At 53.3% G+C, this 20,536-nt stretch overlaps 2 protein-coding genes across 13 annotated transcripts in view; one reads left to right on the forward strand and one right to left on the reverse strand.

The window, feature by feature from the left end:
* Window positions 1-1,620: 1,620 nt before the first annotated feature.
* RSPH9 (radial spoke head component 9) overlaps window positions 1,621-20,536 on the reverse strand; it is a 39,043-nt gene continuing 20,127 nt past the window's right edge. For 3 of the 7 annotated variants that reach the window (XM_017345152.4, XM_002714438.6, XM_089333901.1), the window contains exon 5: window positions 18,600-20,242. In XM_017345152.4, coding sequence (XP_017200641.1) covers window positions 20,082-20,242 — 161 coding nt within the window. In that variant the 3' untranslated portion in view covers window positions 18,600-20,081. Of the gene's footprint in view, window positions 2,059-2,160; window positions 2,561-7,304; window positions 7,570-18,599; window positions 20,243-20,536 lie in introns of those variants that run through there. The other 4 variants (XR_016234582.1, XR_016234583.1, XM_089333899.1 and 1 more) reach the window with 3 other exon arrangements.
* Window positions 1,912-19,737, forward strand: MRPS18A (mitochondrial ribosomal protein S18A). Of its 6 annotated transcripts, none has more exons than XR_016234584.1 (7): window positions 1,912-2,033; window positions 10,513-10,544; window positions 13,566-13,673; window positions 14,183-14,926; window positions 15,903-16,026; window positions 16,186-16,255; window positions 19,343-19,737. XR_016234584.1 is itself a non-coding variant. In XM_002714439.6 (6 exons), exons 1-6 carry the CDS (start codon window positions 1,922-1,924, stop codon window positions 19,485-19,487), a joined length of 591 nt encoding a protein of 196 aa, XP_002714485.5. In that variant the 5' UTR covers window positions 1,912-1,921; the 3' UTR covers window positions 19,488-19,737. The 6 variants fall into 6 exon arrangements, 4 of the variants coding, with proteins under 4 accessions (XP_002714485.5, XP_089190028.1, XP_069930180.2 ...); XR_016234585.1 differs by having other exon boundaries at window positions 14,186-14,926; XM_002714439.6 differs by lacking the exon at window positions 14,183-14,926.

The raw sequence follows: 20,536 nt of genomic DNA on the forward strand, positions 1-20,536 counted from the left end.
AGCTTGTGTTTACTGAGCACTTATGTTTTATTTCATCTAATCTTCACAACCCTATAAAATAGATTCTGGGGCCGACACTGTGGCATAGCAAGTTAAGCCACCATCTGCAGCACCAGCATCCCATACGGGCGCTGGTTGGAGTCCCAGCTGCTCCACTTCTGACCCAGCTCCCTGTTGATTCACCTGGGAAAGCAGCGGAAGATGGCCCAAGTGCTTGGGCCCCTGCACCCATCTAGGGAGACCTAGATGAAGCTCCTGGGTCCTGGCTCCTAGCTTTGGCCTGGCCCAGCCCTAATAGTTGTGACCACTTGGGGATTGAATCAGCAGATGGAAGATCTCTGTGTCTCTCCCTCTAATTCTGACTTTCAAATAAATAAATGGACTCTGGGATGGCGTTGTGGAAAAATAGGTTCTATTCATTCATTCATCAAGTATATATTTGGTGCTGGCATTGTGGCACCATTGCCACCTGCAATGCCAGCATCCCTTACAGGCACCAGTTAAAGTCTCGGCTGCTCCACTTCCAATCCAGTTCCCTGCTAATGCACCTGGGAAAGCAGCAGAAGATGGCCCAAGTCATTGGGCCCCTTCACCCACGTGGGAGACCCAAAAGAAGCTCCTAGCTCCTGGCTTCGGATTGGCGCGGCTCCAGCTATTGCAGCCATTTGGGGAGTGAACCAGCGGCTGGAAGAACTCTGTTTCTCTCTGCCTCTCCTCTGTGTAACTTTGACTTTCAAGTAAATAAATTAAAAAAAAAAAAAAAGCAAGCAGAAGACATAGCCTGTACAAAAGCCCTGGAGCTGTAAAGAAGTCTACAGATGAAAATCAAAGCTTAGGGGCAGGCATTCTGCCTAGCAGTTAGGACACAGAGCACCTGCATCTCATACCACAGTGCCTGGGTTTGGAGCCCAGGTGAGGCTCCTGAGTGCAGCTTTCTGCTAATCCAGATCATGGGAGGCAGCCCTGATGGGTCAAGCAATTGGTTTCTTGCAGCCCACGTGGAAGAACTGAATTGAAGGGGCTGGCGCTGTGGCGTAGCGGATAAAGCCACTGCCTGCAGTGCTGACATCCCATATGGGTGCCAGTTCGAGTCCTGGATGCTCCTCTTCCAATCCAGCTCTCTGCTGTGGCCTGGGGAAGCAGTAGAAGATGGCTCAAGTCCTTGGGCCCCTGAACTCCCATAGGAGACCTGAAAGAATCTCCTGGCTCCTGTCTTCAGATCGGCACAGCTCTGGCCGTTGCAGCCATTTGGGGAGTGGACCAGTGGATGGAAGACCCCCACACACACACACCTCTCTCTGCCTCTCTGTAACTCTTTCAAATAAATAAATAATCTTAAAAAAAAAATACTGGATTGAATTCCTGGCTCCTAGATTCAGCCTGCTCCATCCCCAACTGTTCTGGGCACTGGGGAATGAACCAGAAGGTGGGAGTTGTCTCTCACTCTGCCTCTGAAATAAATTTAAAAGAAACAAAAATAAGTGTATGGGGGGTTAGGAAGGACGTGTTCATTCTACCCTACGTCTGCCTGATACACACACACACACAGCCAGAGTTCGTCATTTCAACATCTCCCATACAGGCCTAGCCCAGTCACAAAAGCTGAAAATCCACAGCTAATTTGCAGAAAAAAAGCTTTAAATAAGCTTTAAATACTAAGAAAGCCTTTCTGGGAACAAAAGCAACCTCGGCGACTGCGGAAACCGGCAACTAGGAGCTAAGAAGACCTCGCCGAGGACCACAGAACAAAATGCAGGCTGGACACAGCGGCCTCCCGTCCCGAACAGGACAGACGACAGAATCAACGCACAGCTTTAACCTGCGCGAAGCCCGCGCCCCGCCGCTTCCGCCGCACCACTGCGGCTGCGCGCGCGCCGTTCCGGAAGCGGAAGTGCACCAGAGGTCAGGGTTGGTTTTCAAGATGGCGGCCTTCAGCGGGCTGTTGTCCGGCTGCGGGCGGCTACTGAGAGGACTCCTGGCGGGTCCTGCCGCGACCAGCTGGTCTCGGCTTCCAGCTCGCGGGTTCAGAGAAGGTGAGTCCCAGGTCCCAGGGGCCTCCTGAAATTGAGGAGAAAAAGCGGTGAGAATACTTTGGCCAGCCCCGGTGCGCCCGTCCTTCCCCTTTGCTTCGCTGGGTTCTGAAACTTGGGAGGCACTGACCCTCGGGGATGCTTAAAAAACCCCTTCCGGACCTCGGTGCTGTTATCTCGAGCTCCTGCCGCCTGTTAAGGTGTCCTCGCGAGGCAGAGGAGGAGACGGAGAGAAGCCCATCCCAAGGTTCAGAAAAGTGTTCTCTAGGGCTTTGCATATTAATTCTCCTTCCTGGACTCTCCTCGGCCTCCATTTAAGAACTCCTGAGCCTTGAGGGAGGGAACCTCCCTTTCCAGTTTGTCTTGGAAACGTGCTGCTGCCAGGTTTTTCTGCCCAGGCCGCTGGTCTCCGTGAGAGGCGGACAGCCGAGACAGAGGCAAATGCTGGGTGGTTGTGCCGCCTTCCGTTCACCTTAGATCTGGAAAAGTAGCCTGATTCGACCGTCCGTGCTTCCGCTGGGAGTGGGGTGCTGGAGAAAGAGAAAACAGCCCTTTCTTGAGAAGCGTCAGCTCTATAACGAGATGAAATGTGTACATTCCAACAATCGCAGCTTAGCTGGGAGGTTCCGTTACCGGAAACGGCAAACGCGGTTGGAAATTTTCATAAAGAGGATGTGTCTGGATCGGGCTTAGCAAAGGATAGAATCTGGCGGAGTGTGGAAAGGCCTTTCAGGACATGGCTTGCCTTTGGGTCCCGCTGGAAGCGGGAGAGGGTGAGTGGTATGTCTTTTCGAAGGTTCTAGCATAATATCGGTCTGCAGAGTAGAGGAGAGCAATCATTGTCAGCGGGAGCAGAAAGGCCCCAAAGGAATAGCTCAATGAATGGACTGTGGCATTTGTCTCAGAAGAGGGCTGTCCTTTTTGCTTTCAAACAAGGAATCCAGTCTGTCGAAATCAAAGAGTGAGTTGGGGTGGAGTTTGGCCTGACAGTTAACTTGCTGGATGAGACCTGGCTTAGTGCCTGGGTTCCAGTCCCAGATCCGCTGCTGATCTCAGCTTCCTGCTAATGCGCACCTGGCAGGCAGCAGGTGATGCCTCAAGTACTTGGGTCCCTGCCCCCCCCCCCCATGGGAGACCAAAATTGAGCTCCCAGCTTCTGGCTTCAGCCTGTCCCAGCCCTGGTTGTTGCAGGCATTTAGGGAATGAAGCAGAGAATGAGCGCTCTCTCTTTTGCTCCATGTGTCTCTGCCTTTCAAATAAAATAAGTAAATTAATTTTTGAAAATGATTGTTGATGAAAAATGCAAATAGCAGATATGTTTGAAGAATTTAGCTGTGAAAGGAAGAGGAAATATTTGCTAGGAAAAGTCCAGATACTGCCTGGTTCATGTTAGGTAGACTAATCTATTAGTAAAGAAAGACACCTGTTCCCATGCCGCTTGGTAAGTGGGTGTCCATGAGATCCTTGAGGGAACCTACTAAGTCTTAAACTGTAATAGCTGCAATTGTCAACTCCTTTATGAAAATCAAAGTTGAAATGGTTCTTTGCCATGTTCCTAGAAGAAAGACAAGGAATGGTTCCTTGACAGGAATATTTGAGGGTAGATTTAAATAATTTTTTTTTAGTTGGCAAGTTTGTGAAATGATGGACTTTATAATCAACTGAGTTTCTGAAGTCCTCTTCTCCTTTAATATTTAGATTGGTAGCTCTTTTGTCTTACTCACTGTCAGACCAAAAGCCAAGTATTAGATCAGTGTGATACGTGAAGGCACTGCCTTATTCTGTATCCTTGAGAATCACATCTTTAAAGCCTAAAGTGGAAAAAAAAAGCCTTTCCTATTATAGTCTATCCATTCTCCGTAAGGCATGAAGTATTGTACTTACAGTTCATCCTAGTTGATCCCAGCCAGTGTATTTGACACCCAAATATACACGTAGAATTGAAAGTTGTGGGGATGAATCCAGTTCTCTTACTGAAAATACTCAAGCATTCTACTTTTCTTGCCTTTTTTTTTTTTCCATGAAGATTGATTTTATTTGAAAAGTAAAGTCGCAAAGAGAGGGAGAGGGACAGAGAGTGTGTGAATGCTTTCACCTACTGGTCACTACTCCATGTGGTGGCACGGGCCCAACCACTTGAGCCATCTTTCGTTCAAGCAACCTACTTTTTGGGGGGGGGGGGCAGGCAGAGTGGACAGTGAGAGAGAGAGACAGAGAGAAAGGTCTTCCTTTGCCGTTGGTTCACCCTCCAATGGCCACTGCAGCCAGTGCACTGCGGCCGGCACATCGCGCTGATCCGAAGGCAGGAGCCAAGTACTTCTCCTGGTCTCCCATGGGGTGCAGGGCCCAAGCACTTGGGCCATCCTCCACTGCACTCCCTGGCCACAGCAGAGAGCTGGCCTGGAAGAGGGGCAACCGGGACAGAATCTGGCGCCCCGACCGGGACTAGAACCCCGTGTGCTGGCGCCGCAAGGTGGAGGATTAGCCAAGTGAGCCGCGGCACCGGCGCAACCTACTTTTCAAAAATAATTTTAGAGTTTATGAGGACTGAGCACACCAGTACTCCTCTGTGAAGACCTTCAGTCTGCTTTTTCTTTAATGGGGGCCTTTGCAGTGCAAACTGGAAAACCTGCTAGACACGTTGGAAAAGCCCTGTGGCACTGTCCAGGCCTTCTGGTCTAAAGCGGTGGTTCTCCACCAGCGCTTTTGCCACCCCCAGGAAACCTGTGGCAATGTCCAGAGACACTGTTTGGTTGTCATAACTGGCATCTGGTGGCTAGGTGCCAGCGATGCCAGGCCTCTGACAGTGCACAGGAGAGCGCCCTGCAGCACAGAACCATCTGGCTAAAACGTCAGTCCTGCTGCAGTCAAGACGGTCTGCTCTAAAGTCTGACACAAGCCAGAAAAGACAGTGGGAGAAGCAAAACGGAGGGGACAGAAATGGAAATTGTGATTTACTGAGTGCCCATGTGCGAATCACCTGCTGGGTTTTCCACACACGTTTCTTTAGCCTTTCATCCTAACTCTGTCAAGGTGGGTGCCAGCTGTCCTCGTCTTTACAGATGGGATTCAGCACCTTGCCCTGCGTTACGCAGCCCGGAGTTGGAGGTGAAGCCAACACTCTTCCTTCTCCTTCATGGCCGGGCCTCCCTGTTGGGCCCTCCTCTCCTGAAAGCCAAAGCCCATTTAATGCCTTTCTAGTTGGCACTGCCAGGCTATGGAAAGTTTGTGTTAGAACTCACTCCTGCCTTATCGCGCTCAGAACCCTTATGAAGGAAGAATAAACACATGATCATATGACTTAACATATGATCTCAGACTATCATAGCAGAGTCCACTGAAACAAGTAAAAGCCAAAGAGAATTTGCTTTGTCTCCTTCAGTTAGCTAGGGGCTTTCTGGAGGACCTAGCACTTCAGACACAGATATCCCTGGCAGTGCAGGAAGTCCTGTAATGAAAAGCTTGTTTTAATAAAAGTGATTTATTTATTTGAAAGTCAGAGTGATGAAATAAAGGGAGAGACAGGAAGTGAGAGGGGGAGATCTTCCATCTACCGGTTTACTCCTCAAATGCCTGCAACAGCTGGGGCTGGACCAGGCCAAAGCCAGGAGCCTGGAATTCCATCCAGGTCTCCCACATGGGTGGTAGGAACTCAGGTACTTGGGCCAGCACCTGCTGCCCCTCAGGTGCATTAGCAGGAAGCTAGATTGGAAGAGGAGCATTAGGGACTCGAGCCATCCTCCAGTACAAGCAGCTTAATGTGCTGTGCCACAGTGCTAGCCCATTCAGGGACACTAGTTCAGGGGTCCAAGAGAAAAGGAAGGAGAGGCAGTCAGGGAACCAGAAAACATTAATATGAAGTTGAACTGAAGGAAGCGGTTCTTGGAGCAGGAAGGTGTTTGAGAAAAGCTGTCGGTGGCTAGGCATGAGGGCACACAGCACAGACACGGCACTCCACTCCCTGGCCCTTCTAGCCATCGGCTTGGGGCTTGGTATCCACAGGTCCTTTCCAGTAGGGACCTTGATTTCTTTGGCCATTTCCTGCTTCAGTGCCCTGCACTCGTCGTTCATTGGCAGTTGGGTCTTAAATGGCTGAAGCTCCCCACGTCTTTGTGTGGCCATCAAGGGTTTTTGCATTCAGTGCAGTTTCACCACAATGCCGTTTGCTCCAGTCAGCTGTCTTGGACTCCATCCTGGGTGAGTAGTGGCTGAAGTACTCTGAGGACCTTTTTACGAGGCATGGACTTTATTACAGTGAAGTTCCCATACTTAGGTTAGTTCCCTTTCCTCCTCTAGGACAAAGACTGTGTGCTGCTGTTCTATTGTAAGTCTCCACAGGAGGTGGGCAGGGCTGTGTGCTCCTTGGGTACTCAGAAAATGCCTTTCCCCATTCGGGGTAAGATTGCTTGTTGTGTAGAAGTGCTTGTCTTGACAGATTTTGGCACTTGGTTCCTGTATAGGAAATGCTTCATTGCTGTCTTTAATTTTGTTGATACCACCACATCTCAGAACATCAGGGTGATTTCATTTTTTTCTGAACAAGTTTTCTGTTAGTGCCTAAATCTCTCAGTCCCACTTTTCTTAGCCACCCCCACTTCTCCTCAGTGGAGAGGCGGCCAGGGACAAAATGGATCTCAGGTTTTGTTTAGTTTTGACATGTTTTTCTATGCACGCTGAAAATCAATACTGTTTTTGATTCCTATCTCCTCTTTCCAGAGGCTTAAAATCTACTGAGGACCTCTCTAGGCTCCAGCCGAGCCTTCTGCCCCTGCTAAAACTCCACCCTGATCAATCTCGGGCTCCTGTGAGTTCCCAGGTCGTCCCTTCTGGTTTGACAAATTGTCTGTGTTAGATAAGCATCTGCCCGTTGTTTGATCCACTGGCTTCTAGTAAGATGATTCACTGGCTCAGAGCCGCTGTGGGAAGAGCTTGCGAATAGTGGGGCTTGCCATGGGCTTTGATCTCTTTTCCAGGGACCAGTGGGATGACTTCAGGGTTTGGTTCTTTGCCGGGAGTGATGTGTGTTTTGTTAGGCTTGTTTACCTCATGGTTAGGACCCGAGTGCCTCCACTGTAGGGAACCACATGTTTATCCCCTTGGTGTTTCGGGCATTGTTCTCGTGCTGACTCCAGGGGCACCAGAATGTGTGTCTTTGTTTGCACGGGGAGTCTCAGGGAACCCACCCACTACCCCACCACCACCATTGCTCAGGTTTGGTTGCCCCAGGGCCCTCGCTTGGGTTGGGTTTTGCAGATTTTCTGCAGATTGACTCACGGCAGTGACCTTCCGTTGGCAGCTGCGCTGGCGTTCAGACTGCGGGCCAGGTTGAGTCGCACCCACATCCCGTTCTTGGTTGGTCTCTGTTCGGTAGAACCGTGTGTGGAGTGACGCATTTGCTTTTACTCCAAGAGGCCTACTTGGACTTTGAATTAATTAGTGACTGCAGTGTCCTCTGGCCATTGTCACTCCTTTGTCTGCAGTTGGACACGGAGCAGCTCTCCGGTCGGCTCTTTTGCGGTAATGAGTCTTCATGAATGACCTGCTCAGAAAACAAATGGGGAACAGTTCCAGGCAGCCTGTGTCCAATTAGGTGTCAGTCACAGAGCTCAGTGAGCACAGATGCTGCTGCGGGCCTCTGGTTGGGTTAGAATTGCTTTCTAACATGCCCTTCTCTTTTTATTGTTTATTTGAAAAACAATACATGTTGATTTTAGAAACTTACAGAAGAAAGTAAAAGCACCAGCTGCCACCACTGAGAGAACCACTATTACTGTTCCACGGGTAGAGAGCCTGGGGGGACTGTGAGCCCCTTGAAATCTGTGTCTTACTATGTCCGTGCTTACGGACTTTCCCTGGGCCGGGGAGGTGGGGTCATAGCTTTCACTGGACTTTCTTTTTTTGGGGGGGGGGGGGAATTAAGATTTATTTATTTATTTATTTACTTGAAAGGCAGAGTTACAGAGAGATTGAGATCTTCCAACTACTGGTTCACTTCCCAATGGCTGCAGTGGCCAGGGCTGGGCCAGGCCAAAGCCAGGAGTCAGGTGCTTCATACAGGTCTCCCACATGGATGCAGGGGCCTAAGCACTTGGGCCTGTCTTCCCTGGCATGTTAGCAGGGAGCTGGATTGAAAGTGGAATAGCCAGGACTCGGACCGGTGCCCATATGGGATGCAGGCAGCAGCTTTACCTGCCACACCATGATGCCTGCCCTACACTGGGCTTTGAAAGTTAAGAATCTTAAGCTTGGGGCTGGCATTGTGGCATAGTGAGTAAAGCTGCTTGTGATGCCGACATTCCATATGGGCACTGGTTCAAGTCCTGGCTGTTCCACGTCCGATCCAGCTCCCTGCTAATACACCTGGGAAAGCAGTAGATAATGGCCCAAGTGCTTGGGCCCCTACACCCACGTGGGAGACCCAGATGAATCTCCTAGCTCTTGGCTTTGGCCTGGCCCAGCCCCAGCCTCTGCAGCCATTTGGGGAGTTGAACCAGCAGGTGGAAGATATCAGTCTCTCCTTCTCTGTCTCTCCCTCTCTCTATAACTGTGCCTTTCAAATAAATAAAATAAGTCTTTAAAACAAACAAATAAAAAGAGAATCTTAGGCTCTTTCTGATCTGTACTACTTCTTGCCTGGGCCAGAGTGGAATAGAAGTAAATTGTGGTACCCATGCAGCTGTTAGAATGTGGCTTTAGTATTTTGAGAGCAGTTTGCTACCTCGCTCTGTAGACCCATGTTTTCCTTTACAGTAATTAGCAGCCACAAGAGGATGGTGACAAGTATTTTGCTCCTTAAAAATGTTAGTTGTCGCTTTGTGAGCATTTGCCATGTCCCAGAGCCTGTGCTAACAGCTGTGCCTTCTCTCTTTCTGAAGAAACAGAGAACAAGGGAGAATCTCCAAGAGCTTTGTAGTTAATTTTATGAGCCAAATGTGGGCTCTTCACTTGTCTCTTCCTTTGATTATTCGAGTTGTCGTCCTTCCTGCCTGTTAAGGAGGCTGGGGAGTGTGGATGCCCTGGCAGGTGTGCATCGCACTCAGGCTCCCTTTTGACTGCTGGAGGCCTACACAGGCAGAGTGGAGCGGCCCCTCTGTTTGGTGTGGCGGTGCTCCCTTTGCGGTTAGCCTGGATCCAGCTGCATGCAGGTTCCTGATTCCCACCTCTTCCGGCACCCACCTGCGGTGTAGATATCGAGATCCTTGCAGGAGGAGAAGCAGATTTAACTCGCACCACTGCTTCATGCACATTTAACATGAGACCCTCAGACATACTTAGAGGTGAACTTGTTTCATTACCATGGAGCCGCTGGAACAGTGTTAGCTCCGTGCCCTGCCTCTTCAGAGTCACAAACCATTTTTACCTGATTCTCTTTGTGAGGGGATACACATAGTGGGTACTTTTGGAGGTCTTTTAGATACCTTTGCAACACCAGCTCTTGGGTAATTATTGCTAACTGTGGTGAGGAAGGATCTTGCCAGCTCCTCTGGATAGAACAAGAGGAATCTCAGCTTGGAGGGGCAGAAATGGGGGCTGGGGGAGCGGTGAATGGCGCCCCTCAGTTAAGATGCCACTTGTGACACCCATGTCCAAGTCTCTGGGCTTGAATCCAAGCCTCCACTTCTGAGTCTAGCCTCCTGCTAATGTGTGATCTGAGAGGCAGCAGTTGATGGATCAAGTATTTAGTTCTCTGCCACCCATGTAGAGATCCAGATTGAGTTCTGGGGTCCTGGCTTCAGCTTGACCCAGCACCAGCTGTTGTGTGCATTTGGGGAGTGAACCAGCTAATGGAGTCCCTCTCTTTCTGTCTCTTTGACTATGAAATTAAAAAAATATATATATTTTTTGAAAGGCAGAGATAGTGAGACTGACACTGTGACATAGCAGGTAAAGCCGCCGCCTGCAGTGTCGGCATCCCATATGGGTGTTGGTTCAAGTCCCAACTGCTCCACTTCCAATCCAGCTCTCTGCTATGGTCTAGGAAAGAAGTAGAGGATGGCCCCAAGTCCTTGGGCCCTTGTACCTGCATGAGAGACCCAGAAGCAGCTCTGAATCCTGGCTCCTGACTCCTGATCAGCTCAGCTCCGGCCATTGTGGCCATTTGGGAAGTGAACCTGCAGATAGAAAACCTCTCTCTCTCTCTCTCTCTCTCTCTCTCTGTCTCTCTGTCTCTCCATCTCTCCATTAAAAAAAAAAATTTAAAAAAAAGAAGAAAGAAAGAAAAAAAGGCAGAGATGATGTGGAGATCCCTAATCCCAGAGAAATGATACTACCCAGGAATCTTGGGCTTGCCTCCATCCAGCCTTAAGGGCGTAGGCCTTGGCACACAGGGGTGAGCCCTGCCCACTGTCTGTCCCAGATGGGGACCGTGAGAGAGTACAGACTGAAGGCTTCTTTTTTTCTCGTGTGTAGAATTTGAGCTGTTATTTGAAACTTCGTGTTCTTATTAAATGGCTGACCTAATTTTTCCCCTTTATCTCTGCAGTGGTGGAGATCCAGGAAGGGAAGACAACTATAGTGAGTATCATCGAGTTGGCCACTTAGAACCTTTTTAGTGCTTGGAACTGTGTGGCTGTTCCTATGAGGGCAGGAGGGAAGCCCAAACTGGACTCCTGGCTCTGGGGTCATCTCCCTTGGTGACTGTAAATCCCACTGTCTACTCTTCCAAACTGTACTGTAGTGCGGTTAATAAGGAACAGTCACCGTGCCCCGGCTGAGGTATCTGTTATTTGATTAAAGTGACCTTTTGTATGATAAAGTCTCAGAGGCCTTTGTAGATAGGTTCTTTGGCAGGTGATCAGTCAGTTACCAAAGGGGAAACTAAGGCAGTGTAGCAGGCCTGGAGAACCAGAGTCAAGCTGACCCAGGGCCAGGAACCTGGGCCTCAGTTCCTGTCTTTTCTGCCTGGACTGACTAAGCTGCTCCTTAAGTGATGCATTTAAAAGGTGACATTCTCTGGGCCCTGGCCTCGCTAACTGGCGCCCTGGCTTGTCTGTCCGTAAGAAAGCTGGAACAATTCGTGCACCCTCGCCCCCTTGACCTCCCTGGGCCCATCGCACCTCCCTTCCTTGGAGAGTCACGGGGCCTAGATTATCCTATAATCCTTAAAAGACAATGTTGTTTTCACATGGCCTTCCATGCCTCCAAGAAATCCTCAGCCACTCCACAGAGCTCCCAGAAGCCTCTGTAACTTCCATGTCAACCAAGGATTTAACCCTGCTGGTAACCAGCCACGCGCAGCCCTCCTCACAGCAGTCTTACCCCAGGATGAGTCCGAGTCTTCCCCAGAGCATTCCCTCAGCCTCCGCTGCTTAGCCCCAGACCCCTTGTCATTTTAAGGGATCCCCATCACCTTAAGACACCTTTTTTCAATCTCTAATTCAAAGCCAAAACAATCATTCACCTCTATAAACTCCACTCTAGAGAGGAGTGATATATCAGGCTTGTCAAACGGGGCGTGGATCTGCTGTTGTGGGGTGAACATGGAGACGGTGTGACCCTCTGAGAACCCGTGGGGGCAAAGGGGGGCCCCCCGTGCCTAGAGAGACACAGCCATGGCTGACCTTTTGTATCACTCTCTCCTCTGTCAAATTAGGTCAGACGCCTGTCTTACCGGGGGGGGGGGGGGTGGGGGTGGGTGGGTGAAATGGTGTCTCTGCATTGTTCGCACAGAGCCAAGCATATAGTGGGGGTCAGTACACACCAGCATTCTCCCCCAGGCTCCCTGTAACCCCGAAGACCTACCACAGACCCGCGGGTGTCTCTTACTTAACCCACAACTCCTCCGACTCTGACTCCAGCATAGCTGTGTCTGCCGAGGCAGAACGCGCAGCCGTGCCCTGCCTGGCCACGTAGTACTTGGGGCCCTTTCCCTTTGCCAGTTCTCCCCAACGAGACGACAGTGCTGCTTCCCTCCCAAAGCTTCTCAGACCTGTCGCAGCCGCCCGTGATCCACAGCCTCAGTCCACAGGCGTTCCAAACCCCTTTTGCAATTGGAGCCGACACCCAGGTGATCAGGTTTATTGCACTTGGTAATCCCAAGGCCGTGTCACAGGATACAACAGCAATGGGAAGGTCATTCCACACGTGGCCTCAACAGGATTTGGAAGATGGCATCAAAGATGCTAAAAGCGAGGAGAACATTTCCTCCCATCTGTGTTTAAAAATAAAAAAGACAGAAGAAGCAGTAGTGCACACAGGGATCTGCTCATCTAGCTGCAGCCCTGGGTTCCTCAGCCTTGGCACTGTAGGATTTCAGGTACATAATTCCCTGTTGGGGGGACTTTCCTGTGCATTGTAGGATGGTCAGCATCCCTGCTAAATGCCAGCAGCACCTCCAACCCCAGCCTTGACCTTCAAAAACATTATCAGATACTGCCAAGTGTCCCCGTGGGAGCACTGTTACCTCTGGTTGAGTCTCACTGGCATACATGTAGATCTGTAAGAGGGGCTGGCGCTGTGGCGTAAGCGGTAAAGCCGCCGCCTGCAGTGCAGCATCCCATATGGGCACCAGTTCAAGACCTGACTGTTTCATTTCTAATCCCGCTCTCTGCTTTGGCCTGGGAATGCAGTAGAAGATGGCCCAAATGCTTGGGCCCCTGCACCCATGTGGGAGACACGGAAGAAGCTCCTGGCTCCTGGCTTCAGATCGGCCCAGCTCCAGTCATTACAGCCATTTGGGGATTGAACCAGCGGATGGAAGACCTCTCTCGCTGTCTCCCTCTGCCTCTATAGCTCTGCCTTTCAAACAAGTAAATCTTAAAAAAAAAAAAAAAAAAAAAAAGATCTATAAGAGAAAACTAGAAAAGTGGACATGTAGGATGGTGGGGGAGCCTGCACCATTTGAAACTTCTTATTTATTTAAATGTATTTGAGAGACAAGTCAAATGGAGAGCTCCTGTCCTCTGGTTTACTTCCCAAATGCCCACAATAACCAGGGCTGGGCTGGGGCCAAGGCCAGGAGCCAGGAACTCCACCCAGATCTCCCACGTGGGTGGCAGGAACTGTTACATGGGCCATCACCATTGCCTCCCAGAGTTAGCCTTAGCAGGAAGCTGGAGTCAGGAGCTAAAGCTGGCATCAGCCCTGGGCACTCTGTTTCGGGACATGAGCATCTTAACCGCTCGGCTAAATGTCTGCTTATGAAACCTTTTACCTTGTATGTGTGTGAATTTTTCCCGGAGTTGTGGGTGGGGTGGTGGGTGCCTTGCAGGGAGCATAATGACTTGTGTTTTTGGCTTTTCTGATGAAGGAAAGGTAGCATTCAATTGATTCAGCAAACTCCTTCCTCCCCTTGCCACCAGCAGTAAGTTCAGATGGTTCCTTCCACTACCCCTGCAAGCCAGAACACAAGCCTGGGGCTACCCGAGGCCCAGTGTGCAGCTGTAGAACAAACCCCCCCGTTCAGGTAGACTGACCTGATAGCTCTGCCGAGTTTCCCTGGAGATAAACCTTGACCAGCATTCCCATCATTTGCTCGAAGACAAGTGGCTCCTCCTGCCCTGTCCCTCAAGCTGACTCTCTGTCTCTGCCTCTTAGATTGAAGGCCGCATCACAGGGACTCCCAAGGAGAGTCCAAATCCCCCTAACCCCTCTGGCCAGTGCCCTATCTGCCGCTGGAACTTGAAGCACAAGTACACCTATGAGGTGAGTCTGTGAGAGAAGCAGTCAGCTCTGTGTGGCTCGGAGGGCAGAGTCCTCCTTAATTTGAGGAGCTTTGGTGGCACCTCACGGAGCCGCCCAAAGATGACATTTTGGCCAGTGGCCCTTGATTTTTGACTGCACATTAGAATCACCTGGGGAGCTTTAAAAAATAATGATGCCCAGGCTCCACCCCGAGACCCACGGAGTCTGTCTCTAGGGGTGGGGCTTGCAGTTTTTTAAAGCTCTCCCGTGATTCTCATGCGTAGCCAGGGTTGAGAGCCACTAATTGAGTTCATGGTCTGGTTACGCTTCAGACCCCCGGAGCCCTGTAACCCAGCCTGCGGGGGATGTGTTCCCGTGGGGCTGGAATCCTGCTCTGGGTTTGGCCTTCCTCCTTTTGTAATGAGGATGCAGTGGAATGGGCTCTTGGTTCTTGCTGTGACCTGGGAACACATGACTGTCTCTTTCCATATTGGGCTACAGAGATACTGATTGCGCTCGCTCTTCTACAGCAGTTGTTTCCAGGGAAGGAAGAGAACCGTGAACAGCAGGCAGTGGATGGAGCACGCGCTGGGTCAGGCCCTGTGCGGAGTGCTGACAGCTTCCCATCCCCGTAGCGTTCAGTGACCTCTGCATTGGGGCTTTTCACCCTGGTTTCACAGTGGAGATGGACAGCACGGAGCTACTTAGCTTGCGTGAGCTCACCCAGCTCGGATGCACCAGAGCTGGATTCCACGCTCAGACGGCCCACGTCCTGCCGGCCACTGCGCACGCTCTCTTCAGCTGGGGGGGGAGGGGGGACCTGGAGAAATCCACACTTGTTCTTCAGTGCTCTCCCCGGTGACATTAAGCACCCTATTTTTGGGTTTCAGGTGATTCCAGCTCCAGGCCAGTTTGACCTGCAAGTTGTCCCTGGGCCCCTTTGTGGGGTGGGATGACTAGGGCAGAGGTCCTGGTCAGATGACAGGAACAGGAGCAGCCGCATGCCCATGGGATCCGAGCAGAATGACCCAGCTAATCTCCTGGGCTGGGAGCCTTGGCTTCAGGCCACCCTCGGGTGGGAGGTGGTAGCTGCCAGGAGTAGTGGGAGGCCTGCAGGCAGGGGCCGTGTTCAGAGCTCCTTACAGCACGGATGTCTGTGGGGGTACTGGGAACCCCATACCTGCCCAGCCAGTGGGGGGCGCTTCCCACCAGCCATTTCCAGGAAATAGACTTGGTTCTGCCTGTCCAGCAGAAGAAATCCAATCCCCTCCGAGGTAAAGGCTAGAGTTGTTTTCCTTTTACTTCTTTCCACTTAGGGCACCATTAGCCTGAGCTGTACAGAACTGTCGGCTTGCTTGGCAGCCCCAGATTAATCCAATCCAAGTTCTTTTCATCAGATTCTGAGGAGTACAGGGGTGGGAATTGGGGGCCTAGGTCCCTCAGGAACTGTCCAGTGATTAAAACAAATCTGTGGTTATACAGCAAGGCGCCTGCCAGGGCGCAAGTTGGTTTGTGGAACATGACTGCTAAGATAGGCATGCCAAGCCCCTGGGTGTGTGGGGTGAATTTTATTTAACCCCTGCAGCCACTCTGCGAGAGGTAAGAGTGGAGGAGAGGTACTCTCAGGTCTTGATTTGGGCTCTGTATGTTCCTGTGTCCTTGGCCCCATCTCAGGTGGGCTTGTGGTGGTCCAGAGGAAGCCCAAGAATCCGTCACATCTGTCATGGGGACTTAGAAGCCGTGGGATCAACCTCACAGCCCAGTCCCTTCCTCCTGGGCACGCACACCCACCTAACATCGCAACAGGAATGGCAGATGGTGGCGGGGTGGGGGGGACGCATGTCACTGGCCTGCGGTATGTACATGATGTTGAGGGCTGAAGCGGCACAGGTTTGCCCTCTTGTGTGGCAGTGGCCTCCACCCCACCCAGGGAGACGAGGCCAAGAGACATTCTGTCACCCAGGAAGGTACATAGACGAACACTTCTTGAAGGGCTTCTCTACCTGTTCCCTCAAAAGATTATCTCATGATGGGGCGGGAGCTCTGGGTGGCCTCGGGGTACAGGAAACTTTGCGGAGTGGGGTTAACCTTTGCTGGGGTAAAGGTAGCAGAGCTCTGCGAGGAGGGAGTGGCCTCAGGTAGGTTTCCAGAGCCACAGAGCTCTCGGGGAGCTGGCACCCCACCGCCTGCCCTGCGGCCCACGGGGCCCTGCTGCCCAGTTGACCCGCCTCTCCTCCTGGGCTGCACTAGGACGTCCTGCTGCTCAGCCAGTTCATCCGGCCACACGGAGGCATGCTGCCCCGCAAGGTCACGGGGCTGTGCCAGGAGGAGCACCGGAAGGTGGAGGAGTGTGTGAAGATGGCCCACCGAGCAGGTAGGCGGCCCCTGGGGCGGAGGGGCAGGGGGCAGCGGGGCCGGCTCCCCCACCCAGCTGGAAGAGACTCGCAATGTTCCTCGCCCAGTGCTGGCCTGCTTGCTCCCCCAAGCTGTGGAGGGAGCTGCAGAGACCACCCCTGCTTTTCCCTCCACGCAGGTCTGTTCCCAAATCACAGGCCTCAGCTTCCTGAAGGCGTTGTTCCGAAGAGCAAACCTCAGCTGAACCGGTAAGCAGATCTGGGTGCTGGCCCTGAGTGTTCTGTGGGCCTCTGGCTGCCACTGGACTGCACTGGGGAAGCCGTTTGCTAGTGTTCGGCCCGTAGCACAGGAAAGCTAGAAAGCACCCTGGCTGGCTGTGCCGCCGCCTCCCGGGGTGAGAAGCCCCCACCCCATCAGTCCCACCATGCTCAGCCTCTCCTGCCGCCCCCCTTGCTGGCCTCAGCATCTCTCTTTCCTCTTCCCTCCCCTGCAGGGCCCTGCACGGGGGCAAGGAGGGTAAGAAGGCAGCTGATTGGGCATTAGAATGTGGTAATCCTGTGTTTATGACATCACACCGGGTTGCTATGGGGATGTCCGAGTGCTTCTACAAACTTTCAGGATCCCAACTCTCTGCAGCCCTGAGGTTATTATAGGGCAGAATGAAGTCTTCCAAATGGGAGGGTTCTCTGGGGTAGAACCACTGTGTATAGCTGCTCTAGCTGTGTACTAACCAGGTGGACAGGATTACAAATAGTGCTCCCTGGAGTTGTGCAGTTAACAACATACACAGCTGCATATGGCAGCCTGGGAGGTCCTGAGGTCTTATAGAGGAGGAGACCCTGGACCCTAGATCAGTCTGTCCTCCAGCCTAAGCACGGTAGCCCCCTCTAAAGTAAGAGCAGATTTTTTTTTTTTTAATGTGAAAGTTTGAGAGAGAAATATCTTCCATCCATTGGTTCATTCTCCAAATGGCTTCAATGGCTCTCTGGGCCAGGCCAGAGCCAGGAGCTTCCTCCAGGTCTCCTGTGTGGGTGCAGGGGCCCAAGGACTTGGGGCATCCTCCACTGCTTTCCCAGGCACATTAGCAGGGAGCTGGATTGAAAATAGAGCAGCTGGGACGTCCATGTGGGATCCCGGCGCTGCACATGGTGGCTTCACTCACTGTGCCACAGTGCCAGCCCCCAGAGAAGATTCTTACCTGACACTCCGGCGTCTCTCCTATTGCAAGTTCCTCTTCCTCCCCCCCACCCCCCATCTCTGACGCCGCCTTAATCACATACTCGTAGGTTTTAAATTTCCCCTTGTTGAGCGTAGAGCTGAGTCTGTGGAACTGACCTGGGAGTTTGTTCCTGTTCTCCGTACCAGTGGCCCACCCTCTGGCAGCCAGTCCAGCTACCACTGCTGGTTTCCATGCCTGAGTGTGGAGACCAAAGATGACAGAAGCAAAGTGAGCTGCTAGGCCCAGGGTGCCGTGGGGGCAGTGCACAGTTGCCTCCTGGTACCTGGCCCCCCTGTCTCTGGAGGCCAGGCTAGCCAGAGCCGGGCCTTCGTCGACATCTTGTCAGCACTGTGGCCCAGTGCCCAACTCCACCTGTACCTCCCGCATTGCCAGCTGGGCCATCTGCCAGCAGCCCTGAGGGAGCAGAACATGTTAACCTCTTTTCTGTCTCCCAGCTCTGCTGTGGGCCACTTGGGGGAGCCCACCCCGCTCTGGGGTTGTCAGAGACAGCAGCAGGCCTGAGGACACACTCCATCCTGCCTGCAGGCCTTTGAAGCCAGGCCAGGCTCACCCCAGACATCCGGTGTCCTTTGACGTGACACAGGATTGATGAAGTGTGGGGGCTCTTAGGTTGCAGAGGCCACTGTGGCAGGAGGGGGAAGTGCTGCCTGGAAGGAAATTGACTCCCTCCAAGGCACTCTTGTGATCGCATCCAGCGGTCCTCAGCTGCCATGCAGCGGCTCAGGTCTGGCCAGGGCCCCTGGAGCCCTCCTTTGTTCTGCCACTTCCCTCCCCGGACCCCTGCAGGAGAGGAGCGAGGGAGCGGGGTTAGGGAAAGAGCTTTGACTGCGCCTAGAGCGAGGTTGTTCCCAGAGAGCTGACTGGAGGCCACCCAGCCCACCCCTGCCAGCTGGCTGCCCTGTGTGGCACAGGCGTCAGGCCCGAGGCTAGCTGAAGCCCATCTTCCCTCAGGTCCCTCTGGGGCACGGGGAGGAAGGCCCAGCGTTAGGGTAGGAGCTCAGGACAGCCTGGTCAGCCAAGGGGTCCTCTAGAGTCTATCACAGTGAGCACCCTCCCCTCCACCTCCTGCTCTGGGGTGGAGGGCAGGGTCGGCCCAGGGCCATCAGGTGGCCTTCCCTGGCCTTACTCTGTTGTCCCAGCACCACCAGTCCTAGAAAACACAGTCCCTCGGGGCGGCTCACCCCATAGCTGGCATCCCAGCCATGGCCACGGGGAAGCCCAGCCCGCCACCCCTGCCTGGCACGCGCTTGGAGAGCCGGCTGCCCCTCGTGCGGCTTCCCCTCTGGCTGCAGGAGCCAGGGCCTTGGTTGCATTGCATAAATCAGCAGTCGATTTTCACTTTCATTTAAAAATTTTTAGTCAAAAGTAGTGATTTTGTTTTTTATTATAAAGCTCATTTGAGGGTCTCTGGAGGCAGCTGGGTTGAGCCTCAACCTACGGGGGAGGCAGGGGAGATTCCTGGCCTTTGTCACAGCTGAGCTTTCAAGACGAAGGATGGGCCTTTCTGGACAGGATCCAAGTCTCGTTCTGGACAGAGTAAATCCCAATCCCAGCCGCATGAGCCACTTTTCCGGGAACTATCAGCGCCCTGGCCATCCCCAAAAGAGGCCAAAGTACTATGGGTGGCCGCCATCAGCTCCCCCTTCCAGGAACCTCCCCGGGTGCAGGCGCCTCCACAGGCCCAGGCCTTGGCTGGTGAGGAACAGGGGTCCTACAGCAGCGCAGGAGCCCCGGGCACTCCCCTGAAGGCTGGGGTGGCGGCTTCCTCCGGGCATTTCCCCAGCTCTCCTCTCCCCAAGGCTCCTAACTGCACCTTCTCCCCGGCACGCACACACCAACACTGACAATTCACAAGGATCAAGGGAGCTCGTGGCCCTGGGCTGCCTGACCCTGGCCACACACGGCTTGCGGCAGGAGCGGCCCAGCCTGTCTGTTTACGGGATACTCGGCAGTTACTCCCAGGAAAATCCCCTGTCCTTTGAGAAAGGAAAACTGGTCAGAGGGTTTGCTTGGCCAGCCGTGGCTCGGGCCGTGGAGGCAGGAGCCCTCTCTCCCACTTGCAAGCCCCAGCCACCTCCTTGTCCTCACTCCACAGCTACCTGACCCGCTGGTCCCCCCGCTCCGCCAGGCCCATCTACAACAGAGGCCACCGCTGGAACAAGGTGCGCATGCCCGTGGGCTCGCCCCTCCTGAGGGACAACGTCTGCTACTCGAGAACACCTTTGAAGTTCTATCACTGAGCGCAAGGCCGGCTCGCCAGCCCTCCGCCACGCTGTCCTGCGCCTCCCACGCCAGCAGCGCAAGGGACAGCGGGACGAACTCCAATACCCTTAGCCTGCCTAGGAGCTGAGCTGGGAGCCGCAGGCAAGCAGTCGGGTCCCTCGGCCACTGCTGTGTTCTCCACGAGACTGGCTGGGCAGGACCTGGGTGATGTTCAGCATGGGGGGCAAGAGGTTTGCCTGAAGGAAGATCATAAACCAGGCAGCTGGACTTGCCCGCTGGGTGCGTATTCACTGCCCGGGCATGGGGGCGGGCATTCGCAGCTGGGTGCTGAGCGCCAGCGCGGAGGCCATGTGATGCAGCTGGAGGGAGGCCCTGGGGGCTCCAGGGCAGCAGTAGGTGGGCCCCTCCTCAGGGGCCCCTGGCTGTGTTCACCTTCTCCCTCAGCTTGCTGCCATTGCACAGGTGGGTTTCCTGGCTCGGTGGGCCTCTCCTTAGAGCATGGACACGACAGACGTGGCGACGAGTGGCGGCACCACAGGACAAGGAAGGCAGTACACTACCATTTATAAAAATAGTGCTCAGACACTACAGAGCCCGCGGGCTGCACCAGCCTACAGCATGAAGGGCAGGTCTATGTTTTTCTCGCCAGTGCCCACGTAGACGTAGCCGTAGCTCTTGGTGTTGGGAGTGTGGTAGAAGGTGAGGCCCGGCCAGAGCAGGCTGCGCAGCACCACCAAGGCGTTGCCCCTCTCCATCTGCACGCTCCAGGACCCTGGGAGGAGATGGGCAGCAGGTGAGGCCAGGCCACGTGCCAGGGAGGGGACAACCACGGAAGTCCCAGCTGCCCGACTCCTCCTGGTGGCCTTGCAGCTGCCACACTGCCCATGAAGACCACTTCCAGGGGAAGCAGGAAAAACTCAAAGCAGCCACTGGTGTTCATGTCAGTGAGTCCAGCGAAAGGTCAAGTGGGGGCTGGGCTGGGCTGGGGAGTCGCTCCTGAGATCCCTCAGAAGTCCCCACTCGGGGGTGGGTTACGCCAGCCTAGGGGGCTCAGATGCAAGTTCAG

The sequence above is a fragment of the Oryctolagus cuniculus genome, chromosome 5 (assembly GCF_051225735.1).
Source record: "Oryctolagus cuniculus isolate XC-2025 breed Fujian yellow rabbit chromosome 5, ASM5122573v1, whole genome shotgun sequence".
Lineage (NCBI taxonomy): Eukaryota > Metazoa > Chordata > Mammalia > Lagomorpha > Leporidae > Oryctolagus > Oryctolagus cuniculus.

Coding starts and splice junctions, on each gene's coding strand:
- MRPS18A (XM_002714439.6), top strand. CDS start 1,922: ATGGCGGCCTTCAGCGGGCTGTTGTCCGGCTGCGGGCGGCTACTGAGA. Junction 2,034..10,512: donor AGCTCGCGGGTTCAGAGAAG/GTGAGTCCCAGG, acceptor TTATCTCTGCAG/TGGTGGAGATCCAGGAAGGG. Junction 13,674..15,902: donor AGCACAAGTACACCTATGAG/GTGAGTCTGTGA, acceptor GGGCTGCACTAG/GACGTCCTGCTGCTCAGCCA.